This window comes from Brassica napus, chromosome A3 (genome assembly GCF_020379485.1).
Source record: "Brassica napus cultivar Da-Ae chromosome A3, Da-Ae, whole genome shotgun sequence".
In the NCBI taxonomy this organism is placed as follows: domain Eukaryota; kingdom Viridiplantae; phylum Streptophyta; class Magnoliopsida; order Brassicales; family Brassicaceae; genus Brassica; species Brassica napus.
Genome location: NC_063436.1, coordinates 27,115,070 through 27,137,250, shown reverse-complemented (window position 1 = coordinate 27,137,250; position 22,181 = coordinate 27,115,070). Strand labels below are relative to the sequence as shown.

The window sequence follows — 22,181 nt, the reverse complement described above, 5'->3', positions numbered from 1 at the left end:
AGAAATTGTTTTTTGGGTTAAAATCCTTTTTGCTTCCATCTCCTGGAACAACTGTTTCACAAGTTGGTCTTTCCTTTGATGAGCTAATCGTTTGACCATTTCCCTTACACTTGAGCTACTCCATCAGAGTCATCATTAAGGTAGTTATCATGGCAACCGCTCCTAATCAAAACATGCTTATGTATTGAATTTTTTAAAGCAGACAATTCTCTATAATCCCATGAGCGAGAGAAAAAATAAAATATAGAAATGGAGATGCGGGGTATCGATCCCCGTACCTCTCGCATGCTAAGCGAGCGCTCTACCATCTGAGCTACATCCCCATTGATATATTAGCGAGTGATAGAACAATAGGTCTATACATCTATTTTTGCCTGATGGGCAACTCTTTTTATTTTAGCCATGGGAATCCATCTGTCGTATTGCTCTTCAGAAAGCTCGTACTAAAGCAAGCCCGTAATGAATTTATCAAACAACGCCTCAGGCATAAACAAAAACATCCAAAACATGTAATATCCATTCTTATACTCTGGCCTTGTGTCTTGTAATCTACAAGATGAAATATACTAGTAAGAGAGACATTACAAGTTGATGTAAAAGGAGAAAGAGTCTCACTATCATCTTTTTCTCGTAATTGTTTGAGGAAGCAAACAACCAAACTGTGTTCTCCAGACAAAAACAGCTCAAACAAGAAAAGTACAAACTCTGTTTGGATACGTTATTCTTCTTCTTTCTCTTCGTATTTTTATTCTGTTCATATTTGGTCCAAATTGAGTTCGTTAATCCGTATTTGAATCCTCAAAATCAAAGCAAAAGATGAATCAATACATGAAAAGTAATCACTTTGGAGCCCTTTTGCACAATGTTTTAATAGAAAAATCACAACTTTCTCGTGAACAATTCGAAACAAAAGTTTAAAACAAAGATAAAAAAAAAATTCTGTAAGAAAAAAAAAAGAAACATTAACAATTAGAGTTACAAACAAGAGCACACAACATGGAAGAATCTTTTGGAGAAATCTAAAGAATAGTGTGATCGAGAATCAACGATCTCTCTAGTTATTACACCTCAAATCTCTCTTTTATCATCCACATCTTTTGTATCTTTGCAGCTACCCAAATCTGATCTTCTCTTTATGTAAGAATTTTAAAAACAGAAATAAAACTCTTTTTGTGATGCTAAGAAAAAAAAAACAGAAACTCACTGTGATGAAAGTTTTGAAGATATTTGCTTTTTCTATGCTTCAATACCTGAAAAATGTTAAAATCAAAATGTATCAGATGAGATCAACAAAGCTTAAAGCCTTAAAGATGCTGATGAGTGTGTGTACCAACCTCTATTTCCTCCGACACTGTAGCTTCTTGGGTAACCTTCAGAGGCATTACCAGATGGGTCTGATGCTACATTGTCAAAACCAAACCCATAAGAGCGAGACAAGCCGTCTAACTCATTAGCAGACTGATGAGGCATCGTCTGCTGCCACGTTGAGTCGCTATAAACCGAGTTCCCTCTGTACATTTCCCCTATAGACCCATCAAAACCGTTTGTATTGTTGTTGTTGTTACTACCAGAGAATGGTAACGCAGAAAGTCCAGAACTTGTCCCAAAGCTTCTCCCATAGCCATTAGCATCAGAAAGCCCCCAGTTTCCTCTATTGTTACCAACAGAGACACCCAAGTTCCAACCCGGACCAGAAGAGTCAGTTCTGTTTCCCCACAACAAGTCTCTATTGCTCGGGTTGTAAGCAGAGTCGCCTCTGTTGAATCCTATTGGAGAGTTGTTGTAACGGTTTGGTGAAGCGTTATTGAAGTATTGGCTCCCAGGGATACGGTTATTATACCCAAGAGTGGTGTTTCCATCAAAGCTAGAGTTCAAACTCAGTTCTTGATTCAAACCAAGACCAAAGTTGCTAGAGAAAGCGTTTCTCCCGCTACCAATAGGACTAAACCGACCTATGTTGTTACTATTATAACCAGGAGCAAAGCTATTGAAGTAGCTATTATTACCAGATGGCCTATTAGGTACTACTACTCCATAGTTGTTACCACCATACCCACCGAGAAGAGGGCTTCGGTTAGCAGCAAGAGGAAGAGCCGAGGAGGAAGAAGGCTCCTTAGGCACTGCTCTTTTAACCTCGACCATTTTGCCGTTTAGCTCGTGGAACGTCTTGTGAAGAACCATGTCAACAGACTCCTCTGAATCAAAAGTGATGAATCCAAAGCCACGTGGCCTCTGCGTGTTGTGATCATACATCACCACAACGTCTGCGATCGTACCGAACTGATCAAAGTAGTTCTTGAACTCGGCTTCGGTGATGCTAGACGGTAAACCTCCAACGAAGATCTTCTTGGTTCGATTGCTGCCACCACCGTGTTGGCTAGGTGATGAGGAGATAAGGTGCATTGGACTCGCGTGGCGTTTCAGCACTTGCTGGTCGTCACGTGGCACAGCTTTCTTCGCCTCCACCTGAAAACAAAAGGACTCTTCAATCCTTTTATCATTTGATCTAAACACTAAGACTCATCAACTTAGGACACACAAAGACAGATCTATGAGACAACAACAATGATCACATGAAAGATGTGAAACTTTACTAACCGTGCGGCCATCGATGATGTGTTTCTCCAAGATGACTCTCTCCGCAACAGAAGGATCTGCAAAGACGATGAAGCCAAAGCCACGTGCACGTCCCGTGGTACGGTCACGCATGATCACGGACTCGACCAAATCACCGTACTTGCTAAAATACTCTCGAAGCCGTTCTTCATCCGTGTCCCATGAGATCCCGCCAATGAAGAGCTTCCCCAGATCCGATACAGATTCCATCTTTTGCTCCTGCGAATAACAAATCAATGAATCCGATCTTAGAACACACAGATCAGTTTCTCATTTCATCTAACAACAGAACAAATCTTGGATCGTGTCTTAAAGAGATCAAGATTTACGGACAGAGAAACATGGAAATCTACTTTTGTCTGAAAAAAAACAGAATCCAAATCTCAATCCCGATCAAATCGGAATTGAGTATCTTTTCAAATCTGACAATGGATCAACCAATCAAAACAGAGGAATGAAGAAAACAGAGGATCAATGAGATGAGCAACAGCAAACAGACAAAGACAGAAGAAGAAGATGATAAAAAAAAAAAACGTTAGATTTGAACTTGTGGAGAAGGAAATTCACCATCTTGGAGAGAGGACCCAGATGATGGAAAATGTGGAGAGAACCTTTTAAGATCTGGAGAAAGGGACAAGGACAAGAGAAACAGAGGATGTTTTGTTCATTCTATAAGACATCCACTCTTTCTGTTTCTCTCTCTCTCTATAGGGTTCTTCTCTTATCAAGATGGCCTCCCTCTCTCTCTCTCTCTCTCAAACTTATTTAAAACTTTTCCTTTTATTATTTTTTTCTTTCTGTAATGCTTTCTTGATTTTTAAGTTATTAATTTCGATTACTTGAAATTCATTAAGAAGGATTCCTTTTTTCCTCAGGCCAGAGATGGTAAAACAACAGTCACATATAATAATAGGGTGGGAAGATTTGAGATTTGCATCTCTGTAAGAATCTTATTTTTGGGTTGTTAAAGAGCGGCAGCTGATGGAAGATGATGGGGATGATTGGTTGGGGCTATAGATGCTCTAGACAGCCAAAATTTAGTCTACAGCTATATATGTCAACCAATCGAGCTTTGCTTTCCTTAAAAAACTCACAGCAAAAAAATCTCTGAAAAATCAAAATATGGTTGTAGAGAGCTTTATTTCCAGAGCAAAAAATTAGTGCTTTAGAAATCTACAGCAAAGAAAGCTACAGCAAATAAATCTACAGATTAAATTCTACAGCAAAAAATATAAAGCTACAGTACTTACCAATCATCCCCGATATAGCTCCCTTAGTTTTATATTTCTATATTTTCCCGTAAATATATTGATCCTCTATAATTTATTTGACAGCTAATAATTTATTTATGAGAAGCAATCAAACTAATAATTTTCCAATATTAATTGGGATTAAATTTAGTTATAGAGTCGCTTAGAAAAAATCAACAGTAGTGTGTTAGCAAATCTAGAAAATAATATTTTAAAATAAATAAAATGATGTCAAAAATCTTCTTAATGAACATAATTAGTAAATACAATGTTAACAAAAAATCAGTATGTTTACCAAAACATCTACATATTATTCCTTGCTTTATAAACAAACTAAGGTTACACTTTATTATGCATATATACTTTGATGCAAGTTACTTTAGAACTGAATCAATGTTCAGAGAAATACAACATAAAAAACGTTTTAACAACAACAAAATGATGTGATTTTTAGATTATATACTTATCTAGTGAAACCCTTTTGATATGTTACATTGACATGTAAGCAATTTTTGATTATACAAGACTCGTGAATATATATACATATATATTAGGTACTTGATCGATATCTTTTAATATATTGCAGAGAAGAATCATATGCCCTACAACTAAAAGAAATTAAAATACTATTTTTGCATCAATTTTACTTATTTAATATTCTATCATTTTGACATTTGATCTTTTCCAATAAGGGAAAGATATTCTGTTATGTGGGTTTTTCTTGTTCACTTATGTGGGTATATTATATATGATGCCTAAACTAAATAACAAATCAACAAGGCAGAGAAGATATGATATATAGACTGTATACAGCTTTGTCTGTCGTGTGTGGAGGCAAAAGTCTAAATGTTCTTACGAGTACTCAAAGATTGCATTATAATATTTATATCTAGTAATTCATTATATGTAGACGGCCAGTGAACCATAAAGTAATACATTTGTTTTAGTAATTTTACATATAAGAAGGTATTATTAGTTGCAGTGAAAAAAGTTATATGAGTTTACGTGTTTAAAACCATTGAGTTTATCTTATAACAGTTTTTGCATGACCATGCATTAATATGTCGAAACTTAAATAATTCTCAAACCGTTGAATATTATTGATATTTAACGGTCATCAAATATAAAACTACAAATGTTCATCACTTTGTTTCTGAGCACTCCTTAAAACGGTCATCAGCACTTGAGTAATAAGATCACTGCTAGATTTGTTTTCAAAATTAAATATATATTTAAATGAATTTTTACATAATATATATAGTGTATAGGTTTGTGTACATTTATCCCAAACCGCGAACTAAACTGTAGCAAACTGAAGAAGAAAAACAAAATCTACATTAAACTGACTTTCATAAATAATTGAGTAAATTCTATATCTCTAGAACCAAAAAACTGAAACCAATCGTGAAACATTGAAATGGTACGAAAAAACATTTTATTTTTGAAAATGATTTAACTCCTTTTAGTAGGAATACATATGTAGTTTATTGACGAATTAAGATATAAGCATTATTTTCATATTTGATTCGGACCTGCAATTGGACCAGTAAACTGGTGGCCGTATATAATATGGACTCGCTTATAGTCTTCATGTAATATTCTATTATGATTATACCAACTGATATGTTTCCATAAAATTCAGATTTAAGGAAAACCTATTAATTAAAAATCCGATAAAACCAAAAATCATGTCATTAACCCGTGAACCGACACAGGTTGACCCGATAAAAACTTAGAAAATTTTGATAATATTTTTTAAAAAATTGATTATAATTCTCATATATTTTATAATAATACGCAAAACTTAAAAAACTATTTGATTTGTCATCTAAACGTAAGATTTGTGTAGATGAAAATGAGGCTTACCAATTATAAATGACAAAATCTTCAATAATTTTAATGATAATGTGAATTCGCAGGTATATTCTCGTTAAAAAATATTGTAAATTATATGATTAACTCGTAGAAAGAGTAAAAATAAGTGAATGATATGGTATATAATATTATTGAATATTGAGTTACTTGTTGTTAGAGATAAATAAGGGAATGCCAAAAAAATGTTAATCTAATGAAAAGGTCCAATAACTTTTTATAAGTAGTTTTTTTCAGAATGTTTCTCTTTTAATAGTATAGATTCCTCAATAGTCAATATATGCATATATCATGTGAACTAAAAGCATTGAAAATTACGTACACCAAACTAAGATATTGGAACTACCCTTACTCTTGGTCAAATCTATTTTACTAAAATAGAAATCACAGCCTTATTTCATGTGTGATTTTTTAAGTTGGATCATCCCTTAGAAGATTACTTAAATAAGATTTTGCATACATATTTAAATTAATTTAACTATTCTAAAAAAATCAAATAGATATTCTCATATTTTCTCTGAATAAAATCTTTTCATACCATTAAATTTACAATATCATTATACTTTTCATTAAAGCAACATTTAAAAAAATTATTTTTTTTTGTTTTCATTTATGATATAAATTTTCACTTAAACAAACCCTTTAAATATTTAATTAATTTCGTAATTATTTAAATATAAATGTATATTTCATTTTTTACTAAAACAAACCTTTTAATTGTCTAATTAATTTTGTAATTATATTAAATTCATGTAAAATTTGTATAAAATTTGTGATATTAATTTAACATAATATATATCAATTAAATATTTCATCTCTAACAGTTAGGATTTGTTAATTTAGAATTTTGTACGATACTGTTGAAAATATGTTAACAATATGAATTATCGGTCTACAAATGCTATTTTGAAAGTGCATTCAGTTTCTGTTATTAAATATGGTGTCCGGTTTAGTTTTATTTTTTTTCAATAATAGAAGTATATGACTGCTTTGTTTACAAAAAGATAATCAAACTTATTTTTATATAGACCATATTCATATATTATTCATTAATGTAATTTTTTTTTGTTTATTTATCTTGTGCAATTTTGAATGTGCAATAGGTATTGTACCAATTTATGTCATTAACATAAATAAGAGATGAATGATTGAAAAAAATACATTTCATGTGAATATTTTTGTTTTCAGTGTGGTTATTATCAAATGTAGTTGTAGGTTTAAGTGTTAATTATATAAAATGATGTATGATAGATGAAGAATTGCAAACAAAAGTTTAACATTGAAAGATTCATTGTAAATAATCCAAGAGTTTTGGGGTAAAAAGGTCCAAATTATCAATAGACAACATAAGAAACCTCACAAAAGATAGATAATAAAGAGAAAATTAAGGTTTAAAATGACAAAAATAAAGACAATGCATTAATATTTCTGGTTTAATAATTTAAATGAAGCGGATGTTTTATAAATTACACTTAATATAGGCTATTTAGTCAAATAACAAGTGTAATCGTAAAAAAATTAATATCTAAGTTAATATTAAATTGAACAGAATTTATCGTAAATATCACATAATGTAAGGTTTTAGTTAATGTACATGCTTTAATAAGAGAGACATCACTAAGAATTTGAAACAATTAATTAAATTACTGCGTGTAATTGTGTAAACTATAAAATTGTTATGTTTGAAAATATTATATTAAACTATTAGTAATATGATAAATGTTAAAATTATATACCACTAATCATATAAATCAAATATTTATATGTATAAGAATAAAAATAATCACCCGTACGGTTGTGCAGATCAAGATCTAGTTTTAACGTAAGTTATGAACTTATGATGATGGTGATGACATCACCTTTTTGAACTTTGACAATTTTCATGCATGACTTCACCGTTTTTACATTTGAAGTTATGTTCTTAATAAACAAATTGTAAAATTCTTTTAGGTATTTCCGTATTTGTTTAAACTTTTTACTAGAACCACCTATTTCAAGCGTATATATAATTTGTCCATGTAACCGAAAAGGCAGGTCCTACCCACTTTCACGCTGCCTTAATATATTGTGAAAATTATACATGAAAAGAATATGGTCTAGTGGTTTGTAAAACATGACATAATAGATATAGTTAACAAACAATACCACTATCCCCAGGAAGATAATTGGATAAATTAATAGTTTAACATAACATTTTGAATGTAATATTAATTGTTGTGTTACTGATAAAAATAAACGATTATGTTAACTGGACCCAATTGCTCATGTTAGAAATGGGCCATGTTAATTGGATCCAGTTAAGCAATTCGAATAGCTTAGTATGGATGGAGGAATGAGAAACGCTCGATTTCTACTTGGGTAGAGAGAGTTATGAGGTTATCAATAAGGTGTTAGCCTCGCTCTCAAGTACATTACATGTGAGGACATCAGTTTGGTCCGATGACGAGAGAAACTTGTTGGAGATCACCAAGTGTGTATATCTCGGAGACAAGTACAATTCGTTTCTATAGGAGAAAAGAGATGAGAGTTAAAGCAAGGGTCATTGGTGAATGTTCTGAAATCTTCTATATATATAAAGTTGGCTTGTGCTCTGAGCACAGCCTTCCACATCAGCAGGAAGAGGGGGGCAAGTTTTGACACGTGGCGTTTCTCTATCCGAACAAAAGACGCTACTTTCGTTTCTTTTAAATCTCGCAATAGGCCCTACAGGATATTTGGTTTTAGGCACTGACCCATTAGAGTTTAGGCTCATTAAACATACCCTAAAGTTTGCCGTCACTGTTTCCTGTGTAATCCAATCGCCTCTCAACCCCTCTTTGTTGATTCGCATGCCAAACGTTAGCAAATTAGCAATCAATCAATGACACCCACTACATGATCTTCAATGGCTAATTACTTCCTTCTCAAACGCTCTGAGTATAAATATACGGGGTGAGATTGTTGTGAAAACTTGATTTTAGTGGCTTGGAGAAGGAAGAAATGAATGCACATCAATGGAGGAAAGCTCAAGAATCACTTGTCAGTCTAGAACGAAACGATGTGGCTTCTGTTTACTCAATCGTTAGGTATGATTTCTACATATACAAATCAGTTCTGTTTATTTCATCTTTTTCAAGTTGCTTCAATATCTTAAACAGAAGAGGCATATGCCAATGATAACCTACGTTCTCAGTTCTTGTCAGCTGTATCATCCTCTCTTGATGGTTTTGATGATGCAAACGCCAGCCTTCTTAATTCCATTGATAGTGAGTTAACTAATTCCTTTTAATTTACAGATTCTGATCAAATATTATTTGTTGTTTTGTTGAAAATTTACCCTTTTCCTGTCAGCTTCGTTGAAACTCGATAATGATACATGTGCTAAGATCAACTCCATGATCATCTCATGCTGTTAAGACTTGATAGGGCTCAAGATGATCACAGTGACAAGATCGTAGAGATCACATACAACTCATGGAAATATCTTCTTGGTTAACACTTGGTAAGTTCAAGATTTCAATCTCAATAAAACACCGGAGCTTGGTTCCACTTCTTGGGTTCTGCAGTACTGAACGAGACAACATGAGACATCTTTTGCACCAAATAGCTGCCATCGAAGCATTCTGCTACAACAATATCAAGACTGTTTTTTTGTTCCTGAGAAAAAAAAGCAAGTCATATAGAGTGAGGTACTTGCAATTTCACTTTTTCTGAATACTTTTGCAACAAAAATTTAACTTGATGCATTGTTTTAATAGTTCTTATATTTGTGGTGTAGGATTAGTCAAATCAGAACACATTCCATATCTCATTTCTAACTCTATAGTAGAGGAAGAAGTCTCAGGTATATATTTCTTTGTCATCTCCAGTCCTCTTCCTGTTCAAAGTATGAAGGCTGTCTCAAGAACGGAGATTTCAATTTCATCATACTTTAGCACGTTGACAGCCTGATCTTTTGAAGAGAGAACTAGATTTGTATCAGCTGCAGTTGTACGTCTACTGCGATAGAGAGGACACAAAAGAGGCTAGCTAAAAAAACAGAGATCTGCAGTAAGTTGACAAATTAGGAAGCTAGATTTTGATGTGTTTGCTTCTCCGAAACTGTATACATTAAAAGATTTGACCTGTCTTAATACAAAAAGAGTCTTAACAGCAAACATGTTCTAATCATATAAGCCCATATGTGGAATAAGTATATGACTGTACTGTGTACACAAGGATTTGGTCAATGTGTTTTTGGATATATTATTCTTTCCAGACTACAATTCTTCTTCTCTGCATATTCTTCTACCAAAGTCATTAGAAAACTATCAATCACAGTACTACGTTATAAGATATAAATACAAATCGAATTCATTTCAGTTAATAACACTTGGTTCATCAATAATCAATTGGTATGATAGCCGCATGGAGTAAGTTTGCAGCAATTTACACACCACCGAATTCATATATTCAATCAAAAATGCACCCACTACAACTTAAAAAAATCATTTTCCAGACTGCTTACAGTGGATATGGACACAACAAAGCAATGATTTGTGTCCTAAAGACTATCGTTGAACTCTTCTTTATGAAAATAGATACACTTTGAGATAACAAATTCTTTTTATGATAAACTCATTAAGTGAAGTATATAATAATGATATACATAAAAACAAGACGTAAATACAGCTAGATATTTGTATTGCTTATGGACAGAAGAATAATATACTAATTTTATTTCTTTGTTGTATTCACATAATCCCCAAAATGCATGCAAGCCCACGACACTACATATACAGATATAATAAAACATGCTTAACTAAGTAATATCCAACAAAAACAAATAATTAAACTATTCGGTTACGAAGAAACACACATGGTCTAAATCTAAAACATAACTTAGAGCTAAATTCCACAAGTTTATTTTGGCCCTATGTTGACAGTGAGTTCGACGACTCGATGATCACCCTTATGGCAAACACCAAGGCTCCCCGACCAGCAATCACTACCTTTCTTCTAGATACTAAAATTTCGAAAGAACAAATCTAAATAAAAAACATTATTTCTATTTAAAAAAACATTAATTTTTTAAATGGATAAAAAATAATCCAGCAGACAATTGTGGTTTATAACTATTAACCAAATGACCACTTCGATATTAGAATGAAATAATTAGAAGGTTGATTGTCAGACCAAATGTTTAAGAATACATTTATTACAAACCACAATAATATAAATACAAATTTCGATCACTATACTTTACAAAATCAACCACCCCGCGCGAATTTCTATACTATGAGTTTTTAGTTATTAATCCACTCCGCCCACATGAAGCAGTCAATAAATACCTTTCTGTTTTCCACAGTAACACCGCGGAGTTCTGTCTATTGAGGTTTTGGGAGGCCATAAACATCAACAAAGGCAAGGAACTGATGAGTGTTGACATGTTTGCTCATCGATGAAAACGTAAGCAACATTGTTTTATACTAACCCTCTAAACAATTACATTTTTCCCGATGTATATATGAATATTTTTTTTTACCCATGAGTTGCCATGTGGCAGTTCATGCCTCCTACTTCAGTCGATACCTCTCAGGACCATGTCCTTCGTCCACCAGTTGCTTAACTGGGAAAAAATCATCAACTGGTTTGCTTCTTGCTTACGCTGAAAAAAAAAAGAAAATCCATTTGTTTTGCTCTCTTCTTTCTCGGTTTTCTCAGTCTTATCGTTGCTTTTGTTTTATCATGTTATGGTTGTATGAACAACTGTTATCTACTGAACAATGATAATGATATGACATTGTTAACTCCAATTACTTGGCGCAATGTTATCTATTTACATGTAAATTTAAGTAGAGTTTGGCAGATGTTCAAACACTAATACATAGAATGTGTTTCTTTACTTTCTCGCAATCAGAATTTGAAAGTACGGAGAGACTGCAAGAACATGATCTGGAAGAGGTCCTTTTAACCAACGTGTGAATTGAGTTTTGATATGTGATTGTTATTATGATGCTCTAATCTGACAGCTCTTGATGAACCTGTCAGAGGAATCAAGATACTTAGCCCACAGAGGGCGTAGATGAGGAAATGCTATATGAAGCCAAGGATTGGCTCTTCCATTGAAATGAACAACAGCTGCACTTTCTGCATCAGAAAAGGTTGTTTTCCCTTGGTACCCGAGACCAAGCATATGCCAGAACGGATCTATTGTCTGGATATGGCCGTGGAAAGCTATTAACCCTGGAGGCAAATGGCCTAGCATGTACTCATAAAATTAGTCATTAGTTCACGACCCTAAATTCTTAATTGGCAAGACAAATAATTCAAACTCGATTATACTAACAACTAACAGATACAAAATGAAACTAATGGCATTCAAAAGAGAAATCAATGTCCGAACCCGGCGCGTAGCGCCGGAATACCCCTAGTTACTCAAGATTGTTCACGGAAGATTCCAAAGTAAGTTGAGTTGTAAAGATTCGCGGGAGTTGATATGTGATAATCGCCTACCACACTGCTTTTGACACTTCACTAGCGATAAGTCAGATTATTTTTTTAATTATTTTTATATTGAACACTCTAACACTTATAGTTAGCATCTCAAATACTAATTAAGTTTTGGGATTTTTTTTTTCTGATTAAACTCTAGATATCCAAGACACATGGAAAGTCTAGACTAATCCATAAGTAAAAAAAAGATTCAGTTTATATTGTTTGCAATTTCTAGGTTTGAGATTTTGTAACTGAATTTGAAATTTGAACTGAACTAAAATTTTTTTTTTGTATCCAATTTGAATTGAACGATATTTTGGGTGTTAAGCATTATCTGCGTCCGAATTTGAATGACAATTTGAATGAGTAACAAAAAATAAATGTCAAATACATCGGAATTTTTGAAGTCAAATAAATATCCAAGATTTTGAATTAGTATCCAAAATAAAAATTTTAAATCTAAAAGACTAATTTAAATATTCAACTTGATAACTATTTTGATCAAATTTGTAAAAAAAATATACGAACAAAGTATTGTTCATAAATCCAAACTATTATTAATCAAATTTAACTCAAATATCTGAATATGAGATGCCGAACCAAAATGTTAATTCTACTTGTTAGTTTAATATTGAAAAGAAAATTAATAAAGCAAAAAAAAAAAAAAGAGGTTAACAAAATAAATAAGAAAAGAAAGAAAAAGGCAAAAACAATGAATCCAAAGAGCGGTCGGAAGTCTCCTTCACTGTAAACATAGCTGAGCTTCCCTTTTCTCCTTGAAAACTCGTCTCTAGCTGAAATGAACCCTCAAGCTGACAATGAGCGGAAGGAGTCTCAGGATTCCACGGCGAGGCACAATTCAGCTGTAGGAGGAGGAGGTGCGAGGTATAGGCTGATGTCACCGGCGAAGCTTCCGATCTCGAGGTGTAATGACATCTCGAGGTTGAGTCCGACTTCGTTTTTGGAATCTCCTGTTTTCATCTCCAACATCAAGGTTTAAGCATCACCTACTTCTCTTGATGAAGCATCACTTGTTCTTCGCCTCATTATTGTGGATTTGTTTAAGAAAATTTAGGTTTTATTATTGCATTTTTTTTAGACCGAAGTGGTTCCTGAAATTGGAATTGGATACAGTCAGCTTTCTCACTATCCAAAAAGATTATCTTTTTGATATTTTGTTTCCACTTATTCTGATTCGGACCATTGTTCATGTTGCTACGATTCTTCTAGTAGTGTGCTTAGTGTTGGGGGAAGGAGTTTGTTAGTTGTGCTGTGTAATTTGGTGAAGATGCTTTCTGTTTGCCCACAAGGAAAAAAAAACAATGGACTTATGTTTCTTAAATCTTTTTTTACAAGAGCTTCAAAAACACTATGATTTTTTTTTTATTTGGCCTAGATTCTGATTCTTCACGTTACTTATACTCTGCATTGGTTTGTATTTCTGTCCATTCAGATTGTTCTCTGCGAATAAACCTTTTTATTGATGCTAAGTAGTTTTTTTTTTATATATGTCCTCTTCTCTTTTTACTTCTTCACATTGTCGATCTTCCCTGTGTCTGGTACTGCTCTTGTCTTTTTCTTTCCATTCTTTGTTAATTGTTTTTACTGTTAGCTGTATAGAAATTCCATTTGCTTAAATTAAATATTATATGATTCCGTTGGTGAGAAAAAAGTTTTTTTTTTCGTTTCCTGGGTATTAGCTCAAGTTATGCTCAGATCCTATCAAAATGTTGACTAATAGTATAAGTGATGCTATGCTTAATTACATTTTCCTATTTAGTTACATCTTCATACCATCTTTCAGAACGAGTTTATTTTTGTCGTCTTTTGTTTAATGTATGATGTTTTATCCATGTCATTGATATGCGAACTTTTGATTACTTTCAGCCAGAACCTTCTCCTACGACTGGTTCTTTGTTCAAGCCCCGGCCAGTGCATGTTAACTCAAGTTCTTATACAGGAAGGACATTGCATCAGAATACCTTCACCGAGCACAAGTCTACTGAATTTGAATTCAGACCTCCTGCATCCAATATGGTATTGTTTCTTAACTTCCCTTGTGTGCTGTTGTGGGGTTGCATCGTCTTAATATCCCTATTGATTTCAAGGTTTATGCAGAGCATAGAAGTGAGCCACCAGTACAGGACCATGGATCCTCACACTCACCTTCTTCCATCAGTGAGACCGCAGCTTCCTCAACCGACCTAAGCCGGCCAACTCCTCCTCCTCTTCAGACGCCACCAACCGGATCTGATCAAGATGAATCAGTTCAGACATCTCAAAATGACTCCAGAGGAAGCACGCCGTCAGTTTTGGCTGATGATGGTTACAACTGGAGAAAGTATGGTCAAAAGCATGTCAAAGGGAGTGAGTTTCCAAGGAGCTATTATAAATGTACACATCCTAATTGTGAAGTGAAGAAACTATTTGAAAGGTCTCATGATGGGCAGATGACTGATATTATTTACAAGGGCACACATGAGCATCCTAAACCTCAACCTGGTCGCCGAAACTCTGCTGCACAAGAAGAAAGGATAGGTAAGTGTATCCTCCAATGACTATAGCCGAGATGGTAAAACCATATACAGTGCCCTTTACAATAAACTTCATCTGAATACAGAGAAGGGCGTCTACAACTTGTCTCAAGCCATTGAACAAACTGGTAATAATAACCCTGAAGTACCTCCGACAACTGAAGATGGTGGAGAAGTTAAAGATGACCTGGAGGAGGAGGAGGATCCATTTACAAAACGGAGGTATTAGAATTTTTTTAAAAGAGTGAGGATTCAATTCAGGTGATTGCTTTGAAATAGAGATTAATAAACTTTCTTATATGCAGGAGGTTGGAAGGGAGCATGGAGATAACAACTCCACTTGTGAAACCTATCCGGGAGCCTCGTGTTGTTGTTCAGACTCTGAGTGAGGTTGACATACTTGATGATGGTTATAAGTGGCGTAAGTATGGTCAGAAAGTCGTCAGAGGAAACCCCAATCCCAGGTTCGTTCAACCACAAAACTTGCAGTTCAAGATGATAGCTATAACAGTTTAGTCTTTTGTTCTGTTCAAGTGGCTAGTTGTTTGGTTTGTTGACAAGGTGTTGATTGTCTTGGCAATTGGATCCTTTTAGGAGCTATTACAAGTGCACAGCTCCTGGATGTCCAGTGAGAAAACACGTAGAGAGGGCATCACACGATCCAAAAGCTGTAATAACAACATACGAAGGCAAACACAATCACGACGTTCCCACTTCAAAGTCTACCAACCATCATGTCATCCAGCCTCGGTTTAGACCAGATGAAACAACAGACACCATCAGCCTCAATCTCGGTGTTGGAATCTCCTCTGATGGACCTGACCACACTTCCAACGAACGTAATCAACAACTCCTCATCAACCAAACTCACCCAAATGGAGTCGGTTTCAGGTTTGTTCATGCTGCTCCCATGTCATATTACCACGGTAGCTTAAACAGCGGAATCCATCAGTATGGCTCGAGAGAAACACAGAACGAGACTCGAAATGGTGGTGTCTCGTCCTTGAACCATTCATCTTACCAGTATCCACATAACATTGGGAGAATACAATCGGGTCCTTAGAAGGTACATGAAGCAAACAGTATTGGATTCTTCTTAGGTTAGTAATGAGACCTTGTTCTATATACAGAGAGCTGATCTTGATTTTTAAACTATATATATGTGTTCTGCTCCCAAAAAATGTATTGTACAAATCTTATATATAATGAGGCTCTTTCCTCTCTTCTCAGGGCATCCACGTATGCAAAACATTAAGTCTGTGGGTCCCATTTATTATTTGGTTTTCGTTTTTTTTTGTTCCCACGGTTTGTTGATTGGGCCGGTTACGTTTGATCCGATTGTGATTGTCGTCTGGGCTGATTTGGGCCAAATAATCCAAATTAGGGCTTCGTCGTTGTTACCTTCCTCACATAATCAATCCGCCGTTATCTGTTTTATGATCTGCAAACATCTGCTCCTCTTCTCATCTCTACACTTCACATGTCTGTATCTCTTCACCTCCCTTGAGGATCAATGTCTTGCATAATTCGCGAGTAATTGATACTCACATTAATCCCAGATCTCGACGCTTCCATTTCCTTCGCGTGAAATCTATATATATCAGCGTCTTGAGAAGATGATTACCCCTCGGAATCTTTGTTAGTTTATCATATTCTAAAGCGTAGAAAGTTTCTCAGAGATGGCCTCATCCGATGTTGTTCTCGCGCACTCCGCCTTTGACGCTCTCCGACTCGGTAGATCTCCCCAGATCATTGTTGGTCGTGATCTTAATCTTCAATCTCCATTTACCGTAATTAACCGAAACCGTGATTTTGTTTGACTTTTTTTGCAGAGGACATCTTTATCATAATAAAATATTGCAATTCACATAACAATGATTTTTTAATAATATTGCAATAACTTTTACCTTTTGAAATCACTAAAAGGATTTTTTAATAAGCTCTCTTACATGACAATGATTTTTTGTAGATACAGAAGGCAAACGTTAGGACCACAAGCCAAGAAGCCAAGCCAAATCAGTAAGGGGTTTATGTTTTCCTCTCCTATTTTAACCTTTAAGGTTAAGCATATACAAACTTCATCAGATTCTAACGTATTGTGCAACTCACAATGATATGTGTGCAGCTCATCCAATACACCTTTATCTATCTACACTGACAATCACTGGGGAATCATCCGGAAACATAAAAGTCAAAACCAGAGTAATGCTTGGCTAATGCTTGGAGGCAGAGCAGAGAGGAACAAAGAAAACAATTCATTACCTTGAAAATAGAAAACATTCAAGGTTTTGACTCTGCTCTAACCTCCTAAACAAAACTAACTTAGTTCTACAATACCGACTTAACTGCATTTCTATGTATCATCGCAGGTTCCTCCGAAACCTATTGCGAGAATTCCTGCAGCCTCTGCTTCCTCATTTGAGGTTTTTGTTGATGAAGAAGAAGAATCTACAGAGTAAGTTAGACAAAATATGAATGTTTTTGCAGCAGGGCAGAGATGTTTTGTTATTGACTTTTTGATTATGAAATTGCAGAGAGGTAGGAGAGACGAGGAAGAGTGAAACTAACTAATCATCGTCATCACAAGGTCTGCCGCTTAGTGATGGCCGTGAGATTAAAAAGTAAGCATAAGCTCCTCTTGATTCATTCACCAAACAATCATGCCTTGTGTATCTAACAATGTTTTCTTTTTATAAAAATAACAGAGCTGCTACGACAGAACCCATTAAGACATTTCCCACCCAACAGCTTCCTACGACATCTCTACCAAGAAGCATAACAGACACGATCTTCTGAGTTTGAGATTTGAGTTTTTGTCTATAAAGCTCCTTGAATTATTTTCCTATTTTGTGTACTGAGATCTACGTACCGTGCTGAGCTGTCCGTCTGTTCTTTTTTTTTTTTTGACCAAGTTTCCGTCTGTTCTTGAAACTGAGTTTTTAAAAATTTAACTGATTTGAGTTAGTTACTTAAATCTCCTCCTAATAGACCATGTGTAGTGGAAGTCATCGGAAAACAACTAATTCATATATTTAACTTAGGGAAAGGAACCAACGGCTTCTGAAATATAATGCTTGATGCAGAATTTAATACCAAGCTAGGAGATTTAGGCACTCCAACATCTGGTTGGGCTATTACTTGGGCTACTTTTCACACTTTTCTCTGGGCATCATCTCACGTACCAGGCTTGGTGCACTTGGGTCGATAATGGGTTCTATTATTTTTACAAACGATCTATCTATTTTGTAATCACTAGAAGGGGCTGACAAAAAGAAAAAGCCTTCTTGCTACCTTTATATTAATGCAAAAATTCAGTAAAAAAAAACTATCAAAGATTGGTCAATTCTTAATTTTGATAACCATTAGGCTAATCAAACAGTGTATGTTTTTCCGGGAAGGTTTTAGCCACATTAGAAATTTTTATGTTTGTGAACAAAAGAAAAGTTTTATGTTTAAACTCCAGTTTATGTCTAAAATACAATCCGTGCTTTGTACAACTAGAAACTAGCTAGGCTTACAATAAAGTTTAAAATCTCTTCCCTCTTCAAATTATAATATAAAATGGTACTTTTTTTTTCTTGGTTTACATGAAGCTTATTTTATTTGCAAAGCCTGGATTGTTGAGGTCTTGAACCAAAAATGTTGGTACTATGTCTCTTGCACTCACTGCAGCAAAAAAGCTAGAGAGATCTGCCGCATCTCTCCAGTGTTATAAGATAAAAAGTTTTCATACTCATTTAAAGAAAAATAAGTCATTATTTTATGCATTCAGATCAGTTATATTATCGTTAATAACAAATACCGTGATTATTGATTGATGATGAAAATAATTATACCCTTTTTGTGGTGTTCAACAAAGAGATGCTTAAACTCACTAATCAAGAAGTATTTACTATACTTCTCAATGAGGTTTTTCTTAACAATCACTCAAAACATTAAAGAATTTCAGACATTACACATGTGCACTAATAGGAAATTAAAAATGTCTTCACTCTTCTTCGTATACATCTCTTCACCCTTCTTCTTCTACACTCCACCTCCATCAACATTTTCAACTGCTATAACTCAAATATATTTAAGATCCCCGCGCTTGCGCGGGGCTCCACCCCTAGTACACAAGAGGGTAATGCTTTTTCTGTTAATTAAACATGTAAGAAACATCAATATGTTAGAATCACCTAATTTATATCAAGTACAAGTTCTACAGTAAATATTAATTAATCATCAAATCAACACTATACAAATAAGTTGTAGTGTTAATCAAGCATAAGGTTTCATATTGTAAAACTGATAAATTGTGGAAACTGTGATATTTATGGCTATCAAACAAAACAAAATGATACAATAATTGTGACTATGAAAGCTAAACTAATACGCGTACTCTTAGTTTAGTCATGGTCTTTTTTTTTTGTTTTGACAGTTTCTGCAGGAAGCGTTGTGAGTTCACTACAATGGTGGTCACAGATGCTGAAGGTCCTCTCCTCGGGGAGATTACTTGTGGAATTTTACTGCAAAAGTTGCAGGTAAATCGCTCAACCATCTCTTTTTTCACTGAAGTTGCAGGGCTTTTACATTATTGTGACATCTCAAGCCATAAACAGGCTCTGATTGTGAGAACAAGGTTTGACTATTTTTTCCATGTCTGTTGCAGATATATGGACCCATCTTACAAGAAGCTGGACAAGGCAGAGGTAGCAGATAGTGGGGATTTTGAAGCATCTGTGGTGGAAGATCTGTGTGGTGGACGTTTGGATCGAGAAAAAGAAGAAGAATAAGAAGAATTTAGTTTTGGCTTAGTTTTTTTTTCTGGTTTTACTTAGATTCTTTTAATTGTTGTTTTGTTTTATGAACTGGAATTTATTTGTAAACCAATTTTAGTTTATAAATAAAATTTATTTTATTTTTAATTATAATTATTTCTGGTGTAATCTCAATTATTTTATTTCTAAGTATAAATTTTACCAATAATTTATCATTATTCAGAACCATCCATATACTGTACCCCTCTTCTCTATGTGCTGTGCTAAAGATTAAGATATATTGATCGGTTTAGACATGATATCTGTAACTTCTAGTATGTTATAGAAATCATTATTCACAACCACACTATATTCTTCATAATTTTTTTTTTCTTTTTGAAGAAAAACATTAAATGAATAATTTTTGTTTCTTCATAAATTTTCATGCCTAGTCATATATATACACAAGTAGGCCATAAGATTTTGGGGTCATAAATCAATGTTTCACTCAGAGCATCTCCAACTCACCTCTATTTCTACTTCTATAATAGCATTTAAAGACAAAATCACTCCAACCCATCTCTATTTTTGTCTCTAAAATAGAGATTGCTATTTTCTCTTCTATTTAGACCATCTCCAACTCATCTCTATAATAGAGATCTCTAAAATAGAGGAAAAAATAGAGATGGTGTTTTTGCTCCAATGTGTTCCTCTATAATAGAGAAATGCTATATTTGCCTCTATAAATAGAGGAATGCTATTTTTTCCTCTGTATTTAGAGAAAAAAATAGCATTTCTCTATTTATAGAGGCAAATATAGCATTTCTCTATTATAGAGTAACACATCGGAGCTAAAACACCATTTCTATTTTTTCCTCTATTTTAGAGATCTCTATTATAGAGATGGGTTGGAGATGCTCTTATAGAGGAAGAAATAGCATTCCTCTATATTTTGCTCTATATGTAAAGATTTCTATTTTATAGAAATACATTGGAGTAAAACCCACTTCTATTATAGAGTTCCTCTATTTTAGAGGTAAAAATAAAGAAATACATTGGAGATGGTCTTAGCTGTGCCGAATATCACCCAAGACCCACTTCAATGTTTGGTAAAGATTGATTGGTTTATAAATGATACCGATCTATAACGTCTAGTATTGGTAGAGTTAAGAGAAATATGACAAGTTATATATACTAAGTGCGTGTGTGACGCGCTGGTTAGGTAACATCGAACTATACAAGCAAGCAAACGAAACGCTACTTTGCTTGTTTGTTGTCTCATCATGATCTAAACCTAAATTACAAACTTCATATAAACTGAAACAAACTTCAATATTTAATCGACAGATCTTCTGTTTTATAACATGTTTAGGTTAGATATTTTTTTTAAATGCTTGTAACCTAAAACTTGTCAAGGCCGGCTCTGATTTTTACCTTTATTATCGCTGTTTTCCTTTTAATTAGTACTTAGCTATACCGTAGTTAATTTCTCTCCATGTTTCACTATGAACTTGGTAAAGAAAAAACAGTATATTGTTCTGATAGTGGTATTTATGTTTGGTTCACGATGATTTCCAATCATGAATAGCGTTTGAGTCGTTCAAGTTAACTAAGGATATGTATGAGTAGTAATTTTGTAGCTAAACAATTCTCAGATAAATGGTAAAAGCAAGAAGTTAACATGTCATTAAACTCTGAACGTGGAGTCTCTTATATGGACTTACAATACCATTAAGAAAAAATAAGCAAGAGAATTAAGCAGGAAGAGGGGAATCCCTGGAATTTATAGAAAATTCCTCACTGCAGAAATTATACAAAAGGATAGAAAGGAAGAATATCCAGTAAACTCCTATAGGAATCATAGCCACGGGCATACTGGGCAGGTAAATAAAAACATAACTGCCCAAAAGCCAACACAACCAACCGCAAAGAAGCGTGATATAAGCATGCTTCATATCCATCCTGAACTTATCGGATAGCTGAATCAGACCTATCCCACCGGTGAACAACGATATGGTGAATAACGACATGTATAACCATACGTCATGATCAGGATGATCCACCAAAAGATAAGGAGAACAAAATAACGCCAATGTAGAAAACTCCGCAAACACAACCTGAGGAATCCTCTCTTTGTCTGTAGTAAAATCCTTGTAGCTATTACTGGAGGGAGTATCGGTGAATAAGAGATACCTGAGTAGCGTCACCGCATAGAATGTTGTGGCACTCACCGCGCCGTCCCTCAGGAACCGAGACAATGCTGGTGACTTTCCCCCAGGTGGCCAGAGAAGATTGAGTGATATGGAGAGGCCAAAGAGCGAGAGTAGAGCCATTACATACCATATTCCTCGGCATACAATCACTTCTCTTCTACTCATTGCTGTAGAGAATCGAACTTGGCTATTCTTGTAACAAACGAATCACACACCAATATGTTTGCTCCTAAATCTCTATTTATACAAGATTGTCTAATGTGATTCCTTGTTGTAAAAGGAATAACATGTTTATCCTAAGTTTATAAGTTTTTATAAACTTCTTGGATAAAGATGAATCTAACCCAATCTTCTTATCTCTTCAAGTCTTGTACGAAGCCCAGTAGCCGGCCCAGGATGGCCCAAGAGACATCAAAACTTCACAATTAATTAAATATTAATTTTTAATATACCATAAAGTTTTAATATACAATCGGGTCCTTTGAAAGATACATGAAGCAA

General features: G+C 34.3%; 3 protein-coding genes, 2 long non-coding RNA genes and 1 other non-coding gene across 12 annotated transcripts; 3 read left to right on the top strand and 3 right to left on the bottom strand.

The window, feature by feature from the left end:
- Positions 1-250: 250 nt before the first annotated feature.
- Positions 251-323, bottom strand: TRNAA-AGC. Its single transcript has one exon. It is a non-coding gene; the product is annotated as a tRNA-Ala (tRNA).
- Positions 324-825: 502 nt separating this feature from the next.
- Positions 826-3,420, bottom strand: LOC106440894 (heterogeneous nuclear ribonucleoprotein 1). 4 transcript variants are annotated; one of them, XM_022716939.2, is made up of 5 exons: positions 3,184-3,418; positions 2,599-2,835; positions 1,335-2,466; positions 1,205-1,250; positions 826-1,126 (listed from the first exon to the last, which is right to left on the bottom strand). In XM_022716939.2, the coding sequence occupies exons 1-4, from the start codon at positions 3,184-3,186 to the stop codon at positions 1,237-1,239; spliced, it is 1,386 nt and encodes a 461-aa protein (XP_022572660.2). In that variant the 5' UTR covers positions 3,187-3,418; the 3' UTR covers positions 826-1,126; positions 1,205-1,236. The 4 variants fall into 4 exon arrangements, with proteins under 4 accessions (XP_022572660.2, XP_048619813.1, XP_013738116.2 ...); XM_048763856.1 differs by having other exon boundaries at positions 826-1,121; XM_013882662.3 differs by having other exon boundaries at positions 826-1,250; positions 3,184-3,420.
- A 5,045-nt stretch (positions 3,421-8,465) lies between these two features.
- On the top strand, positions 8,466-9,984 carry LOC106444650. Its single transcript, XR_001288303.3, has 4 exons — positions 8,466-8,803; positions 8,911-8,983; positions 9,069-9,406; positions 9,496-9,984. It is a non-coding gene; the product is annotated as an uncharacterized LOC106444650 (long non-coding RNA).
- Positions 9,985-12,900: 2,916 nt separating this feature from the next.
- LOC106440892 (probable WRKY transcription factor 20) lies at positions 12,901-15,951 on the top strand. 2 transcript variants are annotated; one of them, XM_048763836.1, is made up of 6 exons: positions 12,901-13,188; positions 14,082-14,231; positions 14,303-14,732; positions 14,815-14,950; positions 15,034-15,192; positions 15,323-15,951. In XM_048763836.1, exons 1-6 carry the CDS (start codon positions 12,994-12,996, stop codon positions 15,789-15,791), a joined length of 1,539 nt encoding a protein of 512 aa, XP_048619793.1. In that variant the 5' UTR covers positions 12,901-12,993; the 3' UTR covers positions 15,792-15,951. The 2 variants fall into 2 exon arrangements, with proteins under 2 accessions (XP_048619793.1, XP_048619795.1); XM_048763838.1 differs by lacking the exon at positions 12,901-13,188 and adding an exon at positions 13,215-13,753.
- Positions 15,952-16,042: 91 nt separating this feature from the next.
- LOC125590336 lies at positions 16,043-17,712 on the top strand. Of its 3 annotated transcripts, none has more exons than XR_007326681.1 (6): positions 16,043-16,486; positions 16,704-16,747; positions 16,854-17,013; positions 17,098-17,183; positions 17,263-17,349; positions 17,434-17,712. It is a non-coding gene; the product is annotated as an uncharacterized LOC125590336 (long non-coding RNA). The 3 variants fall into 3 exon arrangements; XR_007326679.1 differs by having other exon boundaries at positions 16,043-16,518; positions 16,698-16,747; XR_007326678.1 differs by having other exon boundaries at positions 16,044-16,462; positions 16,698-16,747.
- Positions 17,713-21,127: 3,415 nt separating this feature from the next.
- On the bottom strand, positions 21,128-21,846 carry LOC106444649. The gene has a single exon (XM_013886100.3). The coding sequence runs from the start codon at positions 21,843-21,845 to the stop codon at positions 21,222-21,224; it is 624 nt and encodes a 207-aa protein (XP_013741554.2). The 5' UTR covers position 21,846; the 3' UTR covers positions 21,128-21,221.
- Positions 21,847-22,181: the final 335 nt, after the last annotated feature.

What these genes read in the sequence shown, in the direction of transcription:
- LOC106440892 (XM_048763836.1), top strand. Translation starts at nt 12,994, where the DNA reads ATGAACCCTCAAGCTGACAATGAGCGGAAGGAGTCTCAGGATTCCACG. An exon ending in TGCACAAGAAGAAAGGATAG is followed by an intron (nt 14,733 to 14,814) that starts GTAAGTGTATCC and finishes ATCTGAATACAG; the next exon opens with AGAAGGGCGTCTACAACTTG. An exon ending in GATCCATTTACAAAACGGAG is followed by an intron (nt 14,951 to 15,033) that starts GTATTAGAATTT and finishes TCTTATATGCAG; the next exon opens with GAGGTTGGAAGGGAGCATGG.
- LOC106440894 (XM_013882662.3), bottom strand. An exon ending in ACATCATCGATGGCCGCACG is followed by an intron (nt 2,467 to 2,598) that starts GTTAGTAAAGTT and finishes TTTTGTTTTCAG; the next exon opens with GTGGAGGCGAAGAAAGCTGT.
- LOC106444649 (XM_013886100.3), bottom strand. Translation starts at nt 21,845, where the DNA reads ATGAGTAGAAGAGAAGTGATTGTATGCCGAGGAATATGGTATGTAATG.